We start from the raw sequence: 23033 nt of genomic DNA on the forward strand, positions 1-23033 counted from the left end.
TTTAGACGTTTCCCATCTTTTAAGAGATGAGTAAAGCCTGTGGAAGACTGAGAAGGAGCAAAGGGATATAAGAGGAAAACTAGACAAGTCTAACTAAATGGACAAGTTTTAGAAGAGAAGTGACCAATGAATCAAATCCTTGCAGGAAACTCATAACCAAGTCAAGAGACTGAAATACAAATGAAGAGTGAAGAATTCATGAAGCAAAGTGTCTGAGGGGATGAAGGGATGAGATGGGATACAAAGGAGTGGCTTGTCTTCCATTATAAGGAAGAGAAAGGCAGATATGTTAGATTTTAAGGTGGAGAGAGAAATTTAGGGAGTTGGTGATAATAGCTTTCACAATTACTTTCCTGTGATGTAAGCACAATTCCTGCACTTCAGATATTCACTAGTTCCCCCCAATTCACACTTACCTGTTCCTGTGAAGAACCTTGTGAAGTAGGTACTGAACATATAATATTTGCTTTTCTAGGATCATCCCCTTCCTGTGTTACTCAAAGTTTGGAAAGTGCTTTAACTAAGTTTCTTCTACTGAGAAAAATCAGTAGATGCAAATCTTATTAGTATACATGAGGAAATTTTACCAAATAAAAAACGTCCCCCCCCACCCCCGCTCAGCACCAAACTATAAACTATACCCATGCAAGAGTAAAACAAAAAGCAGCTAGCTGTATTGGACAGAAGCTGAAGTAGAGAATGGACAGTTTTTATTGCTTAGGAAACTTGGGATTCACGATGAGGAAGCAATGACAAAATGAGTTATGCATCTGCATGGCAAAATAACCAAGCTTGTAAACTTCTACCTTCAGAATTCTGACTTCCTTAAACACATGCACATTCTGATCCTCTTTCTTACCATACCCCTCTTCTTCTCTCCCTTTGGTATCCTAGTGTGTCTGTGTATATAAATATCCCAAAGTGAATGTACTATTTTTACATTCAGCAATGAAGGTGGCTTACAACAAATGTTAAAGAGTGAATGAAATTTGGTCAGCTGTTATATTTTATTATCAAAATAATTTAAAAAAAAAATACCATAGAACGGAACAAAAGAAGAACCCTAATGTAAACTATGGGCTTTAGTTAATAATTTAGATTCATCAATTTGAACAAATGTATGACACTAATGCAAAACATTAAAAGGAAAACTATGTGAGGGCGATACATGGGAACTCTGTACTTTCTGCACGATTTTTCCGTAATCCTACGACTGTGATGAAATTTTTAAAAATGCTGATATCTGAATGCAAATTCATCATACATTCCTAAGATTTTATGTCCTCATAATAGTCCTGTCACAAATCTTATAAATTAAATATCAGTTTCTTCAAATTATAAAAACTTTAGATGTATAAAATTTTATCAAGTATATTATTTTAAGACTATGTCAACAGAAAAGTGTGTGAATGTTACTAGACAATGAATTAAGCAAACTTTTATTGAAGCATAAATTGTGGTACAGAAATACATTTCAACTGATTTAAATCCAACACCATGAAGGGAGAATTTATGGCACCAAAACATCCCCTCCTCTATAACACTAAGATTTAGATTACTATCCAATCTACAGTTTTCACTTCCTAGGCTTATTCCCATACAAATTTGTACACTTCATCAACATTAGACAGAATTCTACTCAAAAAAAAAAAAAAAAAAAATCAGACCTCAAGCCAACAAATATCAAATCTGCTGGGATACTGTTCAAGAACAAAATCCATTTTGAGTATTGGTCCTCAAAGACACCAAAACTTTAGGTGCTATGCTACTTACAGAATCAAACTGATTACACATTGACTGAATGCTTCTTCAATGAAACTTTCAACAATGTGTGTAAAATAAATCAAAACAGAGTTCCAATCACTTGATTTCAAACCAAGTATATTTTGTTTGGAAACCTCTTAAAAAAAGGTGTTCCATCTATAAATGAGGAAGGAATGAAACACCATGGCACCAATCCAGAAAGAAACTAAAAATATATGAGGACAAGAAGAAACACAAAATTTATTTAAGCTTCACTGTTCTCTCAGCTACTGAAATACAACAGAATTTGCTAAAAAGATGCCGACTCTCTGGACAGCCTGTATTCCTTGTCATTTCCCATTGACTATTTTGGAATTTCATATATCTTCTGAACAGCATTCTGCTTCACTGTGCAGGCCTGAATAACCTGGACAGCTATCATTCCAAGCAGTCACTATCAAATCATGGTGAAAGGAACACTGGTAAGAAGAACAGATGAAGTCAGAACACTAACACACGCATCACAAAGTCACAGGACAGAAAAGACATAGATTCTGCTTTGAATCAAAGCTTTCAGTGTATTATTAATGGAAATTAGTGGAAATGGTTGCTAAAGTAATTTAAGTAATTTTAAGTGAGCGATCCAAGCTGACTTTGACACCATTTATACTACTTAGCAAGTTAGCGAAGTTGTGGTGCTCATGATAAGCTAATATCATTTACTGATTTACTGGGAAACATGGCACGGGTTTTAAGATTTCCATACAGTTCTGTCCATGCACCCTAATCTCAAGCCACAATATTTTAATGCTTATTTTTGTCACCACCAGCCAACAAAAACGAGACTACTTTCACTTGAACTTAAAAAAGAAAACTGGGACCAGGGTCCACTCCTTTTCCCCCTCTGGGGTATGTAATTAGTATAAACCCACGGATAACAGTGTATTGCTTTATTTGGGGGGCTGAGGGGAAGGAACTCCATGGCGAGGATTACAAATGGAAGAAACCATAATGTTTAAATAATTCACAAAATGAGTAACTGCAATCATTTTCTTAAGAGGATTTGACTCGTGGAAGAAAAACTTTAATTGCTGTTGCAAAAAATATCCGTATGTAGTAGAAAGTGGTTTCAATAACATTAGTAGAGAATACGTTCTAGAAACGAGGTAACTGGATGTAAAATTCAGGCAGCAATTTAATAGAACAGTCCCAGATGGTTAGGCTGAGGCTAATACCTAATGAGGACGAAAGCCTTGTCTGTGGGGAATTTTGGATGATACCTGGAGAAATATTGTACTATGCATAAACCAAATTGAATTGTTTTCACAAGTTTTGTAAAGTTTCATACAGTAAAAGGGTTTTTCTACATGCACTTCAATTTCACAGCAAGAGTGGCATAGAATACCTAAACACAGAAGAGAGCATTCATGCAAGATATCTAATTCCTTGATATAATAATGCATACAACAATTCAAAGTGATTACACTATGATTACAACTAGGGCTTCCTGCAGCTACAAGGTGGTGGTTATGGAAAGCATGGCCCCCGGTATCAATATCTAGAAAGCAGCCACCACCTTCTATGTGTGTTCTCTTTTTCCGTTTTTTCTTCATTTTTCTTAATCAACTCTGCTGTTGTTGCTGATTCTTAGCAAAGCTGGTAAAAACAAAGTTGTAATCATTGAACATAGCACTCTGACAATCAAGACGTTTAAAACCTTCAATCTTCTGGGGCGAAGAAAGCACTGTGCGACATTTAGAACTCTGGGGAAAAATTTAAATAACCATTAGTACTTGCAATATGCTTACACAGTTTTGAACACAGTAGCCATGCATAAATATTTAAGATTTCTATCTTAATGAAACTGGCATTTGAGTCATTTAGCTGGCTTCTCAGGGGCTGGATAGATGTTGGGCCTCTTATGATGTCTCTCCCACCAAGTCTGTCAACAGGGAAAATGAACAGGACAAGAGGAGCCCAACACCTGGGGGCTAGATATAAAGCAAGGACTGATGGAAGTCTAATGAAACACATAAACCTCAAATCTAACAGTTACCTCAACTAGTTCTACTTTTTCATACCTGACTGAATTGATACGTATGCCATCATAGAATATACCTTATGGGCATGCCTTGTTACCCTGATTTCCTAGAAGATTGTATTGTCAAAAACGAAGCAAATTACCTGATTTACAAACAAGGTGGTCACAAATTTTCCTGGCTTGAAGACTTCCACAACTTTCCTGATCAGGTCATCATAGGAGGTCTGACTTATGTTTGTTTCAAAGCTAACATAAGAAAATTCTGGTTCTGGAGTGATGTGAATAGTCCAATAAGTTCCCTTGAGAAAGAGCTTTATGTTAATAATGGAAAAGGTATGTTAACAATTTAATTACTGAGGCAAGATATAATCACTTACGTCCGATTTCATTCCATTCATCGAATACCCACAAGGATTGAACAGTGTGGCATCAATGACAGAACCTGGTATCAGGTCACGAATTCCACTCTCCTGGAAAAAAGGCAAAGGACTGAATTAAAACAAAGAAAATTTGACAAATCGATAAAAAACAATTTAGTCACCCACGGAACAGAATTCAGCAAATGATCATGTTTGAAATGCTTACACGAGTGACATCCTTTGCAGTAACACCATCTTTCATGTAGAACTGGTCCATAACTGCTGGGTCAAGCTCACTCATCAGAATTTCCAGGGTTTGATCTGGCTGACTGATTACTCGACTCTCTGGGAAATCCAGAGTATATAAGTACCTGCATTAAAAGTAAAAAGTTTCTAAACATGACAATTAAGTTTAAAAATCATATAAAACAAAAAATCCACAATATTGTATCACATACCAACAGTCGGAATTCATCCGTCCCATACAATATGCTGCTCCATCTGTTGAGGAGAGAATGTAAAATAAGTAACAGATCTATTTTAATAGGGTGTCTTATTACCACCCTTCCAATAAGCAGGATAGACTACTTGCCACCCATCAGAAACATCAACAGTGAAGGCAAATTTAAGTAGAGTATTAAAATAAGTATATGAATTCACAGGTAGGCAGGACCCCCACCCTACCCTTAAAAAAAAAATCCGGCCAATGTGATTAGGAAAGCCATATGACCACACTCCCGTTTGTCCAGTGTATGAATGGATGAGTAGAAAAATGGGGGCAAAAAGAAAAAACAAAGGCACCCAGTGTTCTTTTTTACTTTAATTGTTCTTCTTCACTTTAATTTTTATCTTTATTTTTGTGTGTGTTGGTAATGAAAATGTTCAAAAATTAATTTTGGTGATGAACGCACAACTATATAATGGTACTATGAACAACTGAATGTACGCTTTGTATGACTGCATGGTATGCAAATGTATCTCAATAAAATTGAATTAAAAAAAAATACCTGGCTATAATTTAGAGATACCCTTCAGCCAGTGGGCCATAGTCTAAATGGTACTGAGGAAACTGTTGCTCACCTTTCCTTCAAACTCCTTTAGGAAATGGAACTTGATCACCTATATACCTCTTCTCCCAAGTAAATACAAGTCATTTTATACTTACTTCCTTCCCATATTATTTCAAAGCTTCATTTAACACAGTAAATTGACAGTGGTTATTAACAATAGATACTCTTATTGAATATAAATTCTCCCCTTTAATTTTTTAGGAGATTTCTAAAAAAATCATGCCCTGTGCCTGACTGAGACAAGTTATTAAGTCAAGTCATCCTAGGTTTAAATAAGAGTGTGAGAGTAGGTTAAAGCTTTGTTCTTAAATGAGCTCAAACATACATGAAAAAGGAAAGGTCCTATAAATAACTTGGATATGGAAGAAAAATCTGCACTTTGGTTCAAGCAATACTATGATAATACAATGTAATCATTACATAAGTTACAGCCAGGTCAATGCCTATACAGAATGCATAGCATTATCTAAGGAGTCAATGGCATTTTTCTGGAAGTAGGGATCATAACCGTCTTCATACTATTCAAAAGATATATGGTCTATAAGTTAAGAATTACTGAATGAGACATATATTAGAATAACTGGCTAGGCGAGCATGAACTCTCCTTCTGCTTTTTAAAAAATGATATGGCAGGTGATTTGGTGATCAAATCCTTGATTTTCTTATCGCATCATGTTCAACAGCACTGAACCGGGAACATAAATTATTTTTGCAAGCATGTGCGCAAACATGAGTTCTAATTTTCTAAGAAAAGTTTTAAAAATTCAAGTGATTCTCATGAAGTCAAGATCATAAGATACTAATTTTTAAAAGATCACTGATGATTTTAGTCTTTATAAGTTCTGCACACTCTAAACTGAATGTATTGAAAAGATTACTATTATACTAATAAAGCCACCCAAGATAAAATTTAAAAAGCAAAGGATGAAAGAACATACATGCAGTATGCTACATTTGCATACAAACATATAAAAGATCTCTGAAAGGATACACAAGAAAACTGGTTAGTAGAAAGAGTCATTTCTGGGAGAAGGGAACTTATTGGAGAACTTATTGGGATCAAGGGTAAAAAGGAGTTCGTTTGTCACTCAATGTTCTTTTCACTATGCTGTGCATTACTTAAAAAGGTCATGGTATCAGCATCGGCTTTCTTTATCCTGCAACTTTAGAAATAAAAACAGGTGTTAATTCCATTTATTTAAACTTACTTGGGAAAATTGCGTTAAGAAACTCTATTTCTTCCTGGAAATTCCGGTGTGGGTACCCTTGGTGAGAAGGCTTCATGAAATTCTTACGAGAATAAAAGAAGCTCTAAGAAAGACAGATGGATAACTTCAGACAATTCTCTTTTCCTATATAAACTAATCAACTGTTCTCTGCATTTGTGTATCAGCAAAGCAAAATCAAAACCCTACCTCTACAAATCTCTTCTACAGTGTTGTACTTCTTTTAAAGCATGCAAATTAGCTACTTGAGCTGATCCTAGCAGTCATACATTAGTATACATTTATAATATTGCACTATTTTATCCTTCTGGAATACAGAATAACTTATTTAACATTTTTCCTTTAACGTGCTAAATGGAAAATCTCTTGTGCTAAGACCAACAAAAATGAGGGCTACCATGTTAGAACATAAGGGCAAAATTTTAGACCACAGCCATGAATTAGTCTTGCAAAGAGCAACAAGAATATAGAAGCCTCAATGCAATAAGTTTCTAGAAACTAAAAATGTCCAGTCTTATTGGTGGTGGGTCATAACCATGGAGACAAAGTAAAATATTTCTTTTTAGAGCAGTTGAGTCTCTGATTTGGGCTTTTAAACAGGTATTTAAGAAAAAATTCTGTGAGAGAACACATGTACATTTCTAGAGAAAGCAACATCTCTTAACAGTTTCAAAGGGTCAGTGAACCCATTGCTTTAGATTTCTTATAAGGATCAATAGTTACATTTTAATTCTTGAAAGTGATAAGAATCAACTCAATACTGACTATATCTCCCTAAAATCATTGTTCTTCTAACACAATCAATAGTTCATTATCACAGGGTAAGTACCCTCACATTTACGGCCCCCCAAAAGGACTGAATAACAGATTTTGATTACTTACTTGAATTGAGTCAAACCCACTGTAATCCCTAGCAAGCTTCAACAGGGGAACCAGTGCTTTCAGTAAGAGGGTGGTACCACATGTCTTCAAAATGAAACGTCTCTTGGAGACAAACATGCTACTCTCACTGCAATTGAAAAAAGCCATGCCAATGTTATGATGTTTACATACCACCGAGGAGGCAATCAATCTAGTTTTGGATCATCTACAGCACAATTTTTGGCTAGAACACTTAAATATTAAGATCTCACGGAAGCAAAAATGCGGCAACAGTATTCTTTCCCTGTTCTATTATACAACAATCAGTTTACAGTTCTTAAGAAGAAAAGAAAAGGCCTTAAATTTGGTCTAAAGCATATTAACTCATTACACAAACCCTTTTTTATGACTAAACCTTCCTCCCTCACAAGTGACTAAGCATTTATTGGTATGGTAAGATGCTGGCATCTGAAGATGCTGGAAGACCTTCTATGTCCCCCCCTTTTTTGACAAGACAATGTATTCATAATTATAAATTATATTTAGATATAAAACCTTTCAGATAATCGTCTTAGTACATGCCTAACATTACTTACTAAATTTGTAATTCATGTCATCTTGCACCCTCACTCTCACGTGCATTTCTGTAATCATCTCATTATTTCCTCCACAAAACAATCACGAGGAAAGGGATGTTTGTTTTTACTCACCATTCTATCCCCAGGGCCTGGCACATAGTAAGTATTTAATAAATGTCTGCATATACCAAACACAAGCTCAATAAAGAGCAGGGACCTTAGGTAACTTGTTCAATCAACAGCCCTCAGGCCCATCACAATATATATTGTAAGCACTGTAAGTATTCACTGAAGAATAAGCTTTACAACTGTAAAAAGTGTCTTCTTTTGTATACCTATACAGCGACCCTATTTGTATGGTGAAGCTAATTTTCACTATGCCTGGAGAGATGTGCTGTAAGGTAGGGATCTCCATCTAGGTTTGGGGGTGGAGGTAAAATGCCACTGTATCCTTTGCAGACACTTCCTGTTAACTACAAGGAGGTAAAGATGGCAACAGCCCACAGAGCTACTAGGTATGACTTTAAAGCCTTCTGCCTAAGGACATCTGAAAATAACATTTTACATTTACTTTTTACACTTTTTACTTTTCTAGTAGCTGACACTTTATAATAGCTAAAAATCAGACACAGCCATTTTAAGGGGTAAATCAAAGGGACAGTGGGATAAAAGGTATTCTGTGTTCATCATCTTTGTCCTAATTATAGTTATTTAAAACATTTTATAAAAAAAGACCAACTAGAAAAATATTAGCTTTTTAATATTTTAAAATAAGGTAAAAATTATTATAGAACTAAGATTGAGAAGAAAACTTTGACATTCCAGGCAAACTATTATTTGGACTAAATTGGCTACCACTGTTTTATGACACTTACCTGAGTACATAAGCTTCCTGCTTGTCAGTTTTTGTCACACTTATGATTGAACATTGCACATCCTTCAAAAGTATGTCCCACTCAGATCTGTTTAAAAAAAAAAAAAAAAAAATTAGTAACAGTATTTGTCTACTTTCAGTTACAAATCTCTCACATGTAAGTTTCCTAAAAAGACAGCGTATTTTATATTTATTGGCACATTATGTTGTTCCAGCTTCTCTGAGGCATACCAACATTCCACCAGATAAAAGACATGTAAATCTTACTAAAAACGTATCAAAAAATTTAAAAAGCAAACTGGAAAATAGGAAAAGGAATCAAAAGTAGATACTACTTCCTGCGACCAAACTGGCACTCTGCATAGTAGTGTGTGAAGTAAAAAAATTTTGTCAAAACAAACAAAAACACAGAAAGTAATGCCTTTGACAATTCAATAATACAAGTACATCCATAATATTTTGGAAATGCTATTTATTATAGCTCTCTAAAGTGATAGGAAAACGATCATTCAACAGGGTATAAAATCTATAACACAGACAGGCAGAAGGGAAGTAGGCAAAATGGAAGTTGTATCATGACTAAATAAATTAGTCTTATTTACCTTCTTCCTAAGAAAGTGCTTCCTCATTCATTAGTGTGCCCACAATAAACATAATTTAAAATGGGTAAATTTAATCAAGAACTTGGCTAGTCTTTGTTCCCTGTTCCTGGATGATACTCTTTAAACCTTAGGAATTTCCCCTAACAAGGGTGTATATTATTATTCATGGTGGACCCGGATCACAACTGAATAATGCTGTTTCCCTCATTTCAGAAAAACCTGTTTTATTCTCTTCAGAGAATAAACCTCTAATCTTTAGATATTATTGGTATCCTCCCTGCCCTTGTGTGGCTATAATAAAGACAATGAACCAGAAACAAGAACAATCCAACTGAATCAAACATACTGGCAGCTATATATAGGTAATTAAATCTAACCTCATTTTCTAGACTCCAGCTCCACAGTGGAATTCTCTGTTCCTAGAAATAGGGATACCCAAACCAAGCCACCTGAGAAAGACATTACAATTCTGCTAGGACAACATAAGTAAACTACAGACTGTTCTAGATACTGGAATGTATGTCACTCTACCCAGGTAAGTCCTACCCATCATAGATTTCACCTCAAAATTCCTCACCCCACACCACAGAACAAGTCCATCATTAAAAGCTCACAGGGCTTAACCAAGCATTTTATTCATGTGGCTATTCTGATACTCATGTCAATCCCACTACAGTCATTCCATGTGGTCAGAGGCTACATGTTTTAAAATTCACTACTGTTTCTATCCCCAGTGGTTAGACCAGTTCAAAACATAAAAGACCCTCAAAAATTTGTTCAAATCTGGCAATAATTATTCTTGATTAGATTTTACAAACTTACTGGAAAACCATTAACATTCTTAAAATCTAAAATTTCTGTCACACAATCCTTTACTGTTTTTTTACATTTGTCACCATAATAGTTTGGGTATTTACAGGGCAAGCCCTTGAAAAGATAAACTTAGTTTCATTTAACGGAATTATTCTGTTACCAACAGGTATGTTGTATTATATTTATATCACCTGTAATGCCATCTCACTAATTTCCCACCTAAATGAAGCCTACTCATTTTATTGCCAAATAATTTTTGTTACGGAACCCACTCATTATAATGACGTGGATTATTCTGCAACACTCACCTCTTCCTGGGAATCCGCTAACCTAGGAATGTCAAACATTTTGGTCTGTCCCATAGGCAACCCCCATTTTTTTTTTCTTGTTGTTCAAATTGGTTCCTTTCTACTGATCTTCCGAAGTACACTCACTCTTTCCTGTCTTCTCCATTCTACTAAAGCCCATCCAGCAAAATTTTTATTCCAAATACTGTATTTTTCAGTTCTAAAATTTCCATCTGTTTCTTTTATTTCTCTGCTAAGACTTTTTCCATTTGTTTTAAGATCATTCATCATCATTACTTCTTGTAGAATGGTTATATGTGCTTTAAAATCTAGGCCTGTGTCAAAGTTGGTGTCTGTTTTGATTTTTTCCTTTGAGAGATATCAACATTTTCCTGGTTCTTCCTGTCAAAGTTAATTTAGGACTGTATCCTGCACATTCTGATCATGTGCTATATAATCCTCAGTGTCAAATTTGTTTAAATTCTATGGAACATGCTGATTTTTAGTAACTGCTTTAGCAGGCAACTGAACTGGAAGTATAGGCTTCCAAGTTCCTTACCCAACTTAGTGGGGTCCAATGTCAATTTAGCTACAACAGCCTTTCCCATGTGATTCAGCTCTCTCCCACATATGTGCCACCCTGTAGGGCACATGCTGTTAAGAATCAGATCCATAAATGAACAGCTTGGAGGTATTCATCCACAACTTTACGGGATCACTTTCTTCAATTCCCTCCTCTCCAATTCCCTGACACTTTTTGGCTCCCAGGGGGACACCTCCTTGAACCTCTGGTTAGAAAAAAGTAAAAGGGTTCCTATGACGCTCCTTGCTTTTGGGACAAGACAGTTCTCTGGTTGAAGGCAAGAGTTCGCCCTTGGAGTTTTAAGCACTTGGCCAGCTGCCACCAACAGCACAGGAGAGAACAGAAAAAACAAAAGCAAAACGAAAAAGGGATTTCCTCCCACTCTCTCTAGCCCAAAGCCCTTCCTCCCCCTTTCTCTCCTTGCAGACCAAAAATAAAGAGTTTCTCTTGGAGTTCTGTCCGCATCTGGCATGCAGTTCGGATTTCCGGCTGCCTCTGAGACCAAACGAGGTGACAGGAAAAAAAAAAAAAAAAAAAAAGGAAACAGGAAATTCACCACCAGTTCAGTCAGATTTTGAATTTGGTTTCCTTCTCCAATCCACCTGCTAACATTTACTTTTCAAAGTCCTCAGACAGCTGCTCCACACATTCTGTCCAGGGTTTTAAGTTCCAGGGAGCTCGTGGTCACTCCATCTTGACCAAAACCAGAACTTGTACTCACTCACCATTAGTTAATAAACTCTGCAACTTAATCCTTCCTCACCTAATAAAAATCCTCAAACAGTATCCTTCTTAAATCAGAGTATGAAAAAGCATTTGCTTTAAACATCCTTAGGTAAACATAGTTGCTCTATCAACCAAATGATTATAAAGACAGATAATCCTGAGAAGCTGCCATATCATACTAAAAATAAAATAAAAATTAAAATTAAAAAAATGAAGGAACAAGGAAGATGTGATAGAAAAATAAAACAAATGAAGGGAGAAATCAATACAATAATATAGTATGTACATAAAAGAATCAGCTCTCAAAACAGTCAAAATTTCAGCAAATAATTTTATCACATTTCTCCCCCCAAATTTCTGGAGGGTAGTCTACTTTTGTAAATAAAGCTTACTGGAATCCACCCTGCCCATTCATTTATATATGGTTTATTGGCTGCTTTTTCCCTGTTGTTTTTGAGTAGTTCGGGCACAAACGGTCTGCTTTGCAAAATCAAAGCTTCTACCATCTGGCTCTACAGAAAAATTCTGCTGACTACTGAGATTTAAAGGAAAGTTTTTTTTTGTTTTTTTGTTTTTTTCCTGTGCCCTGCTTTCTGTCCAAATTAATGTTGGAAAAGACAAAGTGCTTTACACAGGTGACTGAGACGTTTTCCAAACCAGAGAGCTATGATTTCAAAGTTGGACATAGCAAACCAGGCAGGATAATGGTGGGAGGTATCTGCGTTTTGTTCCCAAACCCTCTTACACAGAGACTGAGAAACACTATAATATGAACCATTTTACAAAATTGGTCTAATTAGGCAACCCTTGCTATTTTTATTATTTTTTAAACAGAGGGGTTCAATAAATTAATACAAATAAAACAGAAGAGATAAGAAGTTTAGTATATGGTCTATTATAGGATCAAATTAATACTGACCTAAAAACTGGAAAATATTTTAAAGCTATTCAAACATGTTAAAATTATTTGGTCCTTATAAAAGACAAAGAAATTCATAGATAAACTGAAAATATTTCCTGATTTGAATGCCACTTACTCATTGACAAAACTAGTGGCTTTCAATAAGGAATGATTTTGCCACCCAGACATTTGGGCATGTTTGGAGACATTTTTGTTTGGAGAGGGGCAATTGCTTGCATGTAGTGGGGTACAGGCTAAACAATGTACAATGAATGGGACAGCCCCCTACAACAGAGAGTTACCTTGCCCAAAATGTCCAAAGTGCCAAGGCTGAGAAACCCTGATTTAACTTACAGAGTACATATTAAAAATACTAAAGAAGTATTATTAGATCACATGATAGAACATCCTGAATGATCTAGCAATAGGAACGGCCCAATATTACAAAGAAATAGTAGCAGAATAATGGCACACTACATTTTATAATTCTTTATCTTCTTAAAGAAGCTGAGGCTAATAATAAAAATAGAACTTGGAGTGTTTAGGAGGGATGACACAATTAAAAGGACAAGATTTCTGCTACCTGGTTCAATAAAATTTGAAATGGCCAACTGGATACATGCTTCTTTCATATAAAACTTAACTGATTAAAAAAAATAAACAACTTAGAACAGAATCCTGTTGGCAGGTAAAAATCTTCAGGCAAGTCACTTAAGATTTGAATCACTAATCACTGGAAGAGTTTGTCAAATGAAGATTATTCACGGACCCTACCCTCAGATCCAGATGGTCAGACACTGTGATGGTGGGGCCTGCAGCCTATTCCCTCACACCATAAACAAAATCTATTCCATATGGACTGTAGATCAAAATATGAAAGATAAACAATAATGTGTTTTGGAAAAGAGAACATCTTCATTACTATGGGATAGTTGATTTACTCCCGTAAATTGAGAGCACACACACACACACAAAGGGCTAAGAGACTTGAACAAGCACTTCATAGGACATCCAAATGACCAATAAATGAAAAAAGGTGTTCAACTTTTTTCTAGTTTGCTAATGCTGCCAGAATGCAAAACACCAGAGATGGACTGGCTTTTACAAAAGGGGATTTATTTGGTCACACAGTTACAGTCTTAAGGCCATAAAGTGTCCAAGGTAACATCAGCAATCGGGTACCTTCACTGGAGGATGGCCAATGGTGTCCGGAAAACCTCTGTTAGCTGGGAAGGCACGTGGCTGGTGTCTGCTCCAAAGTTCCGGTTTCAAAATGGCTTTCTCCCAGGACGTTCCTCTCTAGCCTGCAGTTCCTCAAAAATATCACTCTTAGTTGCACTTGGGATATTTGTCCTCTCTCAGCTTCTCCAGAGCAAGAGTCTGCTTTCAACGGCTGTCTTCAAACTGTCTCTCACCTGCTGCTCCTGTACTTTCTTCAAAGTGTCCCTCTTGGCTGTAGCTCCTCTTCAAAATGTCTCTCTCAGCGGCACTGAGTTCCTTCTGTTTGCCAGCTCATTTATATGGCTCCACTGATCAAGGCCCACCCTGAGTAGGTGGGGCCACACCACCATAGAAATTATCAGAGTTACCACCTACAGTTGGGTGGGGCACATTTCCATGCATACAACCTAATAATCCAAACGTTCCAACTTAATCCCCACTAATATGTCTGCCCCACAAGATTGCATCAAAGAGTATGGCTTTTTCTGGCAGACATAGTACATTCAAATCAGCACAAACTTCAACTCCATTAGTCACCAGGGAAATACATACTACTACACACCAACAAGGACTAAAGCAGAATTGAGGTCATCTTCCAAACGGGTTCTGTTTTTTCTTCTTCTTCTCTTGGTTCAACTGTGGAACAATTTTCATAGCACAAATTCCTCAAACCCCATGCTGCTTCCAATTTCTATCACTTCTTTCAAATATATTCATCTCTTCATTTACATTTTGCCCAGAAGACATGACATACACTCCCATAAAACTCACCAAAACCAAGATAGTGACCCCTTCCATCACTTCCAAAAGATCCAAAGATCCTCTTGCTCTGCTCCTCTATAAACCAACCCTCCACCCCCCATTCTCAGGCATCCAAGGATGTGCTTTTTGTCAGATTAGATTGTAATTATTTTTTCCTTTAAAGTTTGTTAGAACACTTCATTGAAAACATCTGGGCCTGGAGATTTCTTTGTGGGAAGATAATTCAATTTATGTAATGGTTATAAGACTATTCACATTTTCTACTTCTTGAGTCAGTTTTAGAAAGATATTTTTCTGGGAGTTTTTCCATAATCTCCTTATAGTGACATATTTATGTCTTTAGCATCTGTAGTGATGCCCTCTTAGGATATGTGTGTCTTCTGAATCCCTTTTTTCTTCATTCTTCTCATATCTCTATGTTTGTCTTTTGAAAACAGCATATAGCTAGATTTGTTTACTTTAATCCAGTCGGTTTACCAGTCTTTAAACCATAGCCTTTAGCCTATTTACATTTAAATGGAACTGATACCTGTGCGTAGGAATGTGAGGCAGATTTACTCCTTTTACAATGAGATAATAGCCTCTTCGACCACAACTTTATAGAGGAAAGATCTGCTACTGGATATCCCACCTTTGGCCCTGGGACTGAACTTCCTTTTCCTGGGTCTTGTGAAGCTTTGAAAACTAAAGTTCAAGTTTCTCAAGTTAGAACAAAGACCCAAGACAAAAGTGGGTCCCCTTAACCTTAAGTTCCGTTCTGTAGACTTTGGAATTAGAAAAAAAAAAAAAAAAACACATTGGTGATATTAAGATCATTGGTGATATTAAGATGCTGAACAAGCATGTCACAAGACGATATCCAAATAGGCAATAAGCATATCAAAGGCGGGTACACATTAATCATTAAGGAAATATACTACTATACTCCCAACAGAACGGCTAAAATTATAAGGATTGACAATACCATACACTGGTGAGGAATGGGAACTCCAACACTGCTGGGAGGAGTACAAATGCTTTACAAAAAGAGACAGACTGACAAATAAAACAACTGTGGTAAAATGCTTAACAATTACAGAATTAAGACGGACGAGCAAACAGGAGTTCTTCCTACTATCACTGCAACTTTTAACTTTGAAACTATTTTTAAAAAGTTACCAAAAAGAAAAGTCAGTGAAAAATACAATGCAATAATTCTTCTAAAATATTTTAAATGGTTTCAGCATGACGGTTGGTTCACGTATCTAACCACTCATATTTAACAGAAATTAAAGCCCTAACTAGCAGTAATTAAATCTTGATTCCCTAAATGAAATTCTACTTTCTTTGGCATGTATGAAATCCAATTTATGAATGAATTACTAAGATAACTGAACTTTTCAGTTTGAGGTAGAAGGGACATATTTCTATTATCTGAAGTTTTCAGAAATTAAAAACCCAAGTCTTCTCAAAAATAGTCTCAGTAAAACCTATCAGTACTCATTAAAGCCTGAACTTTACATCTTTTCGTAACACTTTTAAGACTTTTTTGTACTAGGAAATACCGCTGGCTCCTATCTACAATAGCCTTTTCACTCATTTTTTAAAAGAACTATATTTTTAATTCCAAGTACAGCAACACATAGCACTATGCTATAGATAAGACAGGGCACAGAATGATTTAGGATGGTACCAAATTATACTCAACATACCTCTACTACTCATCACTTGTTAAGAAATTCAACTTAGGGCTAAAAGATTATCTATAAAATTCTTTTCCTTTCGGAGTTTGCCTGAAGACAAGATAAAGTTAAACAAGTTTTCAGCAAAGCAAAGTAAATAAAATGCAAAATTATTGCTACAGAGTAATTAAGTCACTCTGCTTCTCAGAAGAGATCATCGGGACATTAGCCTAGGAAAGCACTCAGTAAGTAGAAAACACCATTTAAAAAATGGGTTAAATACACTCTATTTAATCAGAACTGTTAATTTCATAATCTGCCTCAAATAAACAACTAGAAAATGAGATACTAAGACAAGCAAGGATTATCTGGCTTCCAAATTTTTATATAACTAAATAAATAAAGCTACTGAAGACTGATTATTCTGTAGAAGGATGAATATACTGAAGCAGTCTAAAACTCTCCACTGACCCTTTTTTTTCCTTGAACACAAGTAATTTTCTATATCAAATTCTTGGGGAGACCTTTTAATGTAGGTATGAGCCTTCTAGATTCAGAAGCTGATTATACTTTCTTCTTCACTCCTTTGCTAAAAAATTTCTCATCTGCAAAGAGAAGATAAAATGATAGCTAACACATATAGTAGTTACAATGTGTCAGACACCACTTCAGGTTCTGTACATCTATTTTCCCACTCAAAAGCATGAGGTAGATACCATCAGTGTCTCCACTTTAGAGATGAGGAAACAGATCACCCAGGTATTAAGAGGCAGTTTGAATTCAAATCTAGATGCTCCAAAGGCCAGGCAATTAAGCACTTCACACATTACTTTCTACTTGATGGCTACAGCGACCAGACTTCAATGATTCCCCTCTTGATAAGCAACTGTAAAAGGCCCACCCATGCGGTGGGGAGACAACATACTCCCTGGATCTGCATTCCTCCCCAATTTAGAGGTCAGGACTCTCCTTCCCTGTAAGACCTGGTTTATTCAGCATTTCTAACATCTAGCACCTACTGTTTTTCAGGTACTTAAAACTTCTAATAAATAACCTAAGCAGTGCATTCTTGTTTGACACTGACCTACTTTTTAACAGTTACCAATGGACTTAAGGTAAATCCAGTGGAGATTTTTCAGTTCTTGTTTTATATATAGCAGCTGAGATGTAGCAGACTCTCAAAATAGTGGTTTAACAAATACTAAATATCTACAACATGCATGACACTAAATCATGAACCCTACAAAACAGTATTTTATTGTCCTTTTAGATTTAACCTTTGCCATCATTTTAACAGCCACTCAGAAATAGTAAAACAATTTCAAATGATGAAAGTGCCAAGGAAATGTGGTTCTCAAACATTTAAAGCAGGCTGCCTTTTAAAAGCCTTTCTAGCCTCCTTGACTAAAGGAATCATCAACAATCAAGAAACACCCAAGCTTCAATTCAGTTCAAAAAACTGGGGCGTTTTTGCCCCAGTTATTTGGGGAGGAATTTAAGGTTCCAAACATCCAAAGAGCCAGAGGAACACAATTTTTGTTACTCATTTTCTAAGATGGTTTTTACTCAGTTATTCCTTGCCAAGACTTTCCAGATAATAATCCTGATCACAATCGTTTTGTCATATACCTGGTCACCCTCACCAGGGAGTTTTGCCCATCTGCGAAATGGAGGAAATGCCAAGCTTCCCCATTTGATATAAGAAAAGCAACCTCTTCTTATAAAGTGCCAGAACCGAGCCTAGCTTAGTGTTATGGTAGACATCTTAAGCGTAGCAAAAAGCTTGAAAAAAATAAGACTCGTGACATTAACATGATTCTTTTTCAACTACTGTACGAATCCTTCAAGAACCGCTAGAAACTGGGTTGCCCAACGTGCCTTAAAGTCCTGGCAGCACGTGGCCTCCCTTTCCTTCTCCAGTTGCTTTTTGTGGAGCGAGGGCGGCGAGCTAAGCCAACATTCCTAAAACACCCATTGGCCCACACCCTGGAGCCAGGCGCTCGGTCGGCCCCAGGAGCTCATTGGACGCGGAATCTCAATGAATCGGCCACGCCGGCTCCTTTACCGCCCCGCCACTCAACGCACTTGTGCGCAGAGGATCTGGGGAACTGGGTGCGGGGCCTACGAAGGCAAGGGCTTGCTAATGCGTGAGCGCCGCTGGGAACAAGGCCCAGGCATCTACGCTACTTTAATTTGCGATTGGATGTCTAAAAAAACCTCTCCTTTTCTGCGCGATCGGCCCAGAAGCTATCTCGCGATTGCCCGCGGTGGGAAGTTGGGGCCCCAAGATTCCTTTGCTGAAGCTTAAGGCATTAAAGGCATTATGTTCTGGGCAGACAGGCCTCTGTCCCATGAATGTAAGCAAACCCTGACTCCACTCCCGACCTCCCCCTCCACTCTCCCGGATCCTGCCGACTCGGTAACAGGTTATACAAATCAAGGTCAAGAGGCTCGCGAACAACGCTCGGCCGTCTGCCCGGGCGGCCCCAGAGATCCTGCCTCCCGTCCCGAAAACGCTTCGGTGCAAGGCACGCGAAGGCGGCGGTGGGGCCCAGCGACTGCGACACGGCCGCTCTCTCGCCCAATCCCCGCCGCCCGAGCGCCACATGCCCCCGGCGGGGACCACGGGCGGGAGGCCTGCTCTGCCAGTCCCGCGTCCCTGGGCCGGGAGAGCCCCCTTCCCTCCGCGCGGGCGGGAAGCGCTAGTCCGGCTCAGACCCGCTCCCTCCCTCTCTCCCTCCCTCCACTGCCCGAGGCGGGCACGCCCGAATTAGCGCCTGACTAAGCCCGCCGAGCCACACCTGCCCGGAAGGAATCCGCGGGCCCCCCAGGCGTCCCCGCCAGCAGCCACGCACCACCAACTCCGGAGGGAGCAGTCGGAAAGCGCCGGCCACCAAACCACCCCTGGCGGCGCCGCTCGCCACCCCGCACGCCCCGCGGGGGACGTTACCTGAGCACGCGGCAGCGCCGACCCCCTCCCCTCCCCCCAGCAGCGCCCGGCCGGGCAACGGCGGCAGAAGAGCCGGCTCCGACCCGCGTGGACGCGGCCGCTCCCCACAAAACCGCGCACACCATCCGCCGCCAAGACGACCCCGCCCGCGGACCTACCCCCACTTTAAGTCTGCGGGAGTCGCCCCCCGCACGCCGCCCGGGTCTGCTGCCTTCTAGGAGGCGACAATTCTCAGACCCGGATCTGTAGGCGAAGAGAGCGGCAAGCACCTACCTTGGAATGGTGCGAAGATCCCCAGATCCTTGGTTTGCGTCGGGCTGCTGCCGGGAGAACCAAACCTCCAGCAGCTTCTCCGTCCCTTCGAAAAAATGTGCAGCTTCCATCACCGTGAGACTAGCGAACAACCAACAACCACAGAAAATCAACTAAATTAAATCTTTTCTCCCGCCGCTGCGGATTGTTCCAGCTGTGTTACTAAAGTTCAGGTTCCTTTTTTTTTTGCTATAATTTTATATTAACTTTTTTTAAAAAAAGGATTAATAAAATTTTCCCGGCTTTTTTTGTGAACGAAAGTTGAACGTGAGTCTGTTGGAAATAAGAGGCAGATACAGTTCAGTCTCTTGTAGTCCGCTGCTTCCCCGTTACAGAGAGTAGAGCGAGCGCTAGCTAATGTCGCCGGCCATACTGTGTAAGCGAGGGCGCTGCGTGAGCACCGACTTTATATACCCTGTCGCCCCCAAAAAGCCAGGAAGTGACGCATGCCATCCCGCCCCTGTGGCTCATAGCTGCAGCCGCCTGTCAATCACTTGCCGCCGGGGTTGCGGCTGGCTGGCTGGCTGCCTGCAGGGAGCGCGGGTTGTTGCCGCTGCGCTGCGGTTCGGGCTCGTGCTGTCCCTTGGGCGGGAGACGGCGCTGTGTTGTCCGGATGGTGACTAGGAATTTGGGGTCGAAGGCAGAGTGGGTGGGGAAAACGGGTAGCTGAGTGAGGAAGGGCTGTGCAGTGCTGCTTAAAACAACCGGGTAGCAGCCACCATGGGTGGGTCCTTGGGAGGGTTTGGTGGGGCTCCGCGGGGGCGGTGGCCGCTGCTGGGCTGCCGGGGTGGTTTTGATCCGGTGCAGTTCACCAAAGCTGCTGACGGACTCGGCCATTCTCTGAAGAGTGATTCCACGAGGTGAATGCAGCCGGGCATTAAAACTCAATATTTGTCCGTGACGCATACGTTGCCAAGGGTCCGGTTAGAAGGCACTTTAATTCTGCCTTAGCTGATGTGCGAATGAAAGTAGTTTTCGACCCATTTACACAATAGGCAGAAGCGTTGTCTCCCTTTTTAAAAAGGGAAAAGCAACGTGGCGCCGAGCCTTAGAAGGCTCCTTCTCTACCTACCTCCCTCCATGTGGCTCTCCAAGCCTCAGCGTTGGCGGAGGGCAGCAGCCGCGGTGAAGCACTGGCAACTCCGTGCTTTTGTAGGTCAACTTGTGAGAATTTCTTTTGAGAAGCTATTTCTAGAAACTGTATTTATTAAATAGAATCTGAAATTAATTGCTAAGATTTTCATTTGTATTTTCTAAAACGGATGAACTAATTGAAAGGGTTTCACCCACTCAAAATTTACAGTACTATCATCTCACATGCTTTGGAAGGATTTATATAGAATTTAACATAACAGGGATTCCAGGGCTATCACTAGTGGTGAGTTAAAGAACCATCAATCTATTATTTCAGTAATCAACGTAAAGTATGTATTTGTTGTCCAATCGTGGTCAAAAAATTTAACCTGAGATGACAAAACTGTGGTAACAAAGTTACCAGTTTTCCTGGGAAATACGGGAGAAGAAACCCAACCTGACATTAAAAAAAAAAATACCATTGTCACAATGGTATTTTCTCTTATCCTTAGAGAAATACTTTGCTTAACTAAGAGTGAAATAAGATCATGTAGTCAGCATGAAAAAGTTGCTGAAAAAGCCACGGTTTGAGTTTGAACTTTAGATACCCCGCAGGATATTTCTTGTGTTACAAGAACATGGATTTTTTTCACATTTTTCCATGAAACCTGTTGAAAGAAGCCAGGTTGTGAAGTAGGTATGTATACTAGTCTGGCCATGTTGCTTAAAAGTATCCGACTCAAACTGGGGTTATGAACTCTGAGAGTACAGTTGGGAGAGGGCGTTGGGACAAAAAATAATAAATCTGTTTATTTTATTATAATAAAATTAAAAGAAATGCGGTTGTTGGACTTGGAATAAAGATGAAAGAAGTATTCCTGTGTTTTACAAGCTATTTGACTATTTGATGCTTGCTTATTGAAATGAAAAATCAGTCTACTAAACCACCTCAAACGCTAATTGTGGTATGAACATAACTTGACTTGTAATTGCTTATAATTAGTTGCTTTTCAATTACTTTATGTTTTTTTTTCCCAAATGCAATTTAAGTTAATATAAAAGTGCCAAGAATCCTAGCAAGGTAATTCCTTGTTAACTTGATATAGGATAATTTAAATAGTGTTTCCACTGGGATTGTTTCTTTGTAAAATACATGATTTATCTTAATTATAATTTTTATTTTGAAGCTCAAAGTCCCTTGTAATAGTTAGCAAATTGGTCACTCTTAAATATTTCACTGAACTCAATATGTATAAAACATTTATCATTGTTCCTAAGCTGGTTTCCTTTGTCATCAGCCCCAATCAGTGACCATTTTCCCCACTTTACCAGATTAAAAAGAAATGCTTATTAAACAGAGCACTTTGCACATGAAGGACTGCTAAAATCTCATCCCCTGGGTTTTCTTAAGGCACCTCTAATTACCCCCTGGTCTCTCCTTTTATTCTCTTTAGTAGTCATTCCAGTTGGGACCTTTTGCCATTTTAAAAAAATCCTCACTTGACCCCACTTCTACCTGCAGCAATTGCCTAGTTTCTCTACTCCCTTTCACAACAAAATTCCCTAAAAGACATCAAGACATGCCTATACTTGTGGTCTCCACTTCCTCATCTCTCTCCTTGAAGCCCTCTGTTCCCGTTTGCTAAAGCTACTGTCATGCAAAATAGCAGAAATGGATTTGCTTTTTTAATGGGGATTTATTAGGGTACAAAATTAGAGTTCTGAGGCCATAAAAATGTCCAAACTAAGGCATCAACAAGAGGATACCTTCACTGAAGAATGGCCAAAGGTATCCAGAACACCTTTGTCACCTGAGAAGGCACGTGGCTGGTATCTGCTGGTCCTTTGCTTCCAGCAGATATTTTGGGTTCCTCCAAAATATCTCTGGCATTCTGTCTCTCTTAGCTTCTCCTTTCTCTCTGCTTGTTTATCCTGGACATTTCTTTATAAGCATCTGGGACTCCTCTCTTAGCCTCTCTGGGACAAACTCTGGGCTTCATCTCTGTGCTTAAATCTCCAAACATCCTTCTGTCTGTGTCTCCAAGCTTCAGCATCTGTGTCGGCTCTTCTGGGGGCAAACTCTGCATGACATATCTTAGCTTCTTCCAAAATGTCTCTCTCAACTTCTCTGAGCTCCTTCTGTCCATGATCTCCCTTAAATACTCCAGTGAACTAATCACGACCTACCCTGAATGGGCGTGGCCACACTTCCATAGAAATAATCTAATCAAAATGTCTCGTCCACAATTGGGTGAGTCACACTTCCATGGAAACAATCAAAAGTTTCCACCCTAATCAAAAGACTATTAAGTCTCTCCCCACAAGACTGTGTTAAAGAACATGGCTTTTCTGGGGGACATAATATATCCAAACCAGCACACCCTCCAAA

General features: G+C 38.9%; 1 protein-coding gene across 1 annotated transcript; it reads right to left on the reverse strand.

The window, feature by feature from the left end:
• Positions 1-1422: 1422 nt before the first annotated feature.
• On the reverse strand, positions 1423-19937 carry AMD1 (adenosylmethionine decarboxylase 1). Its single transcript, XM_037843596.1, has 9 exons — positions 19532-19937; positions 8754-8840; positions 7322-7448; positions 6422-6524; positions 4602-4644; positions 4370-4514; positions 4162-4254; positions 3928-4083; positions 1423-3506 (listed from the first exon to the last, which is right to left on the reverse strand). Exons 1-9 carry the CDS (start codon positions 19639-19641, stop codon positions 3366-3368), a joined length of 1005 nt encoding a protein of 334 aa, XP_037699524.1. The 5' UTR covers positions 19642-19937; the 3' UTR covers positions 1423-3365.
• Positions 19938-23033: the final 3096 nt, after the last annotated feature.

This window comes from Choloepus didactylus, chromosome 7 (assembly GCF_015220235.1).
Source record: "Choloepus didactylus isolate mChoDid1 chromosome 7, mChoDid1.pri, whole genome shotgun sequence".
NCBI classification, from domain to species: Eukaryota; Metazoa; Chordata; class Mammalia; order Pilosa; family Megalonychidae; genus Choloepus; species Choloepus didactylus.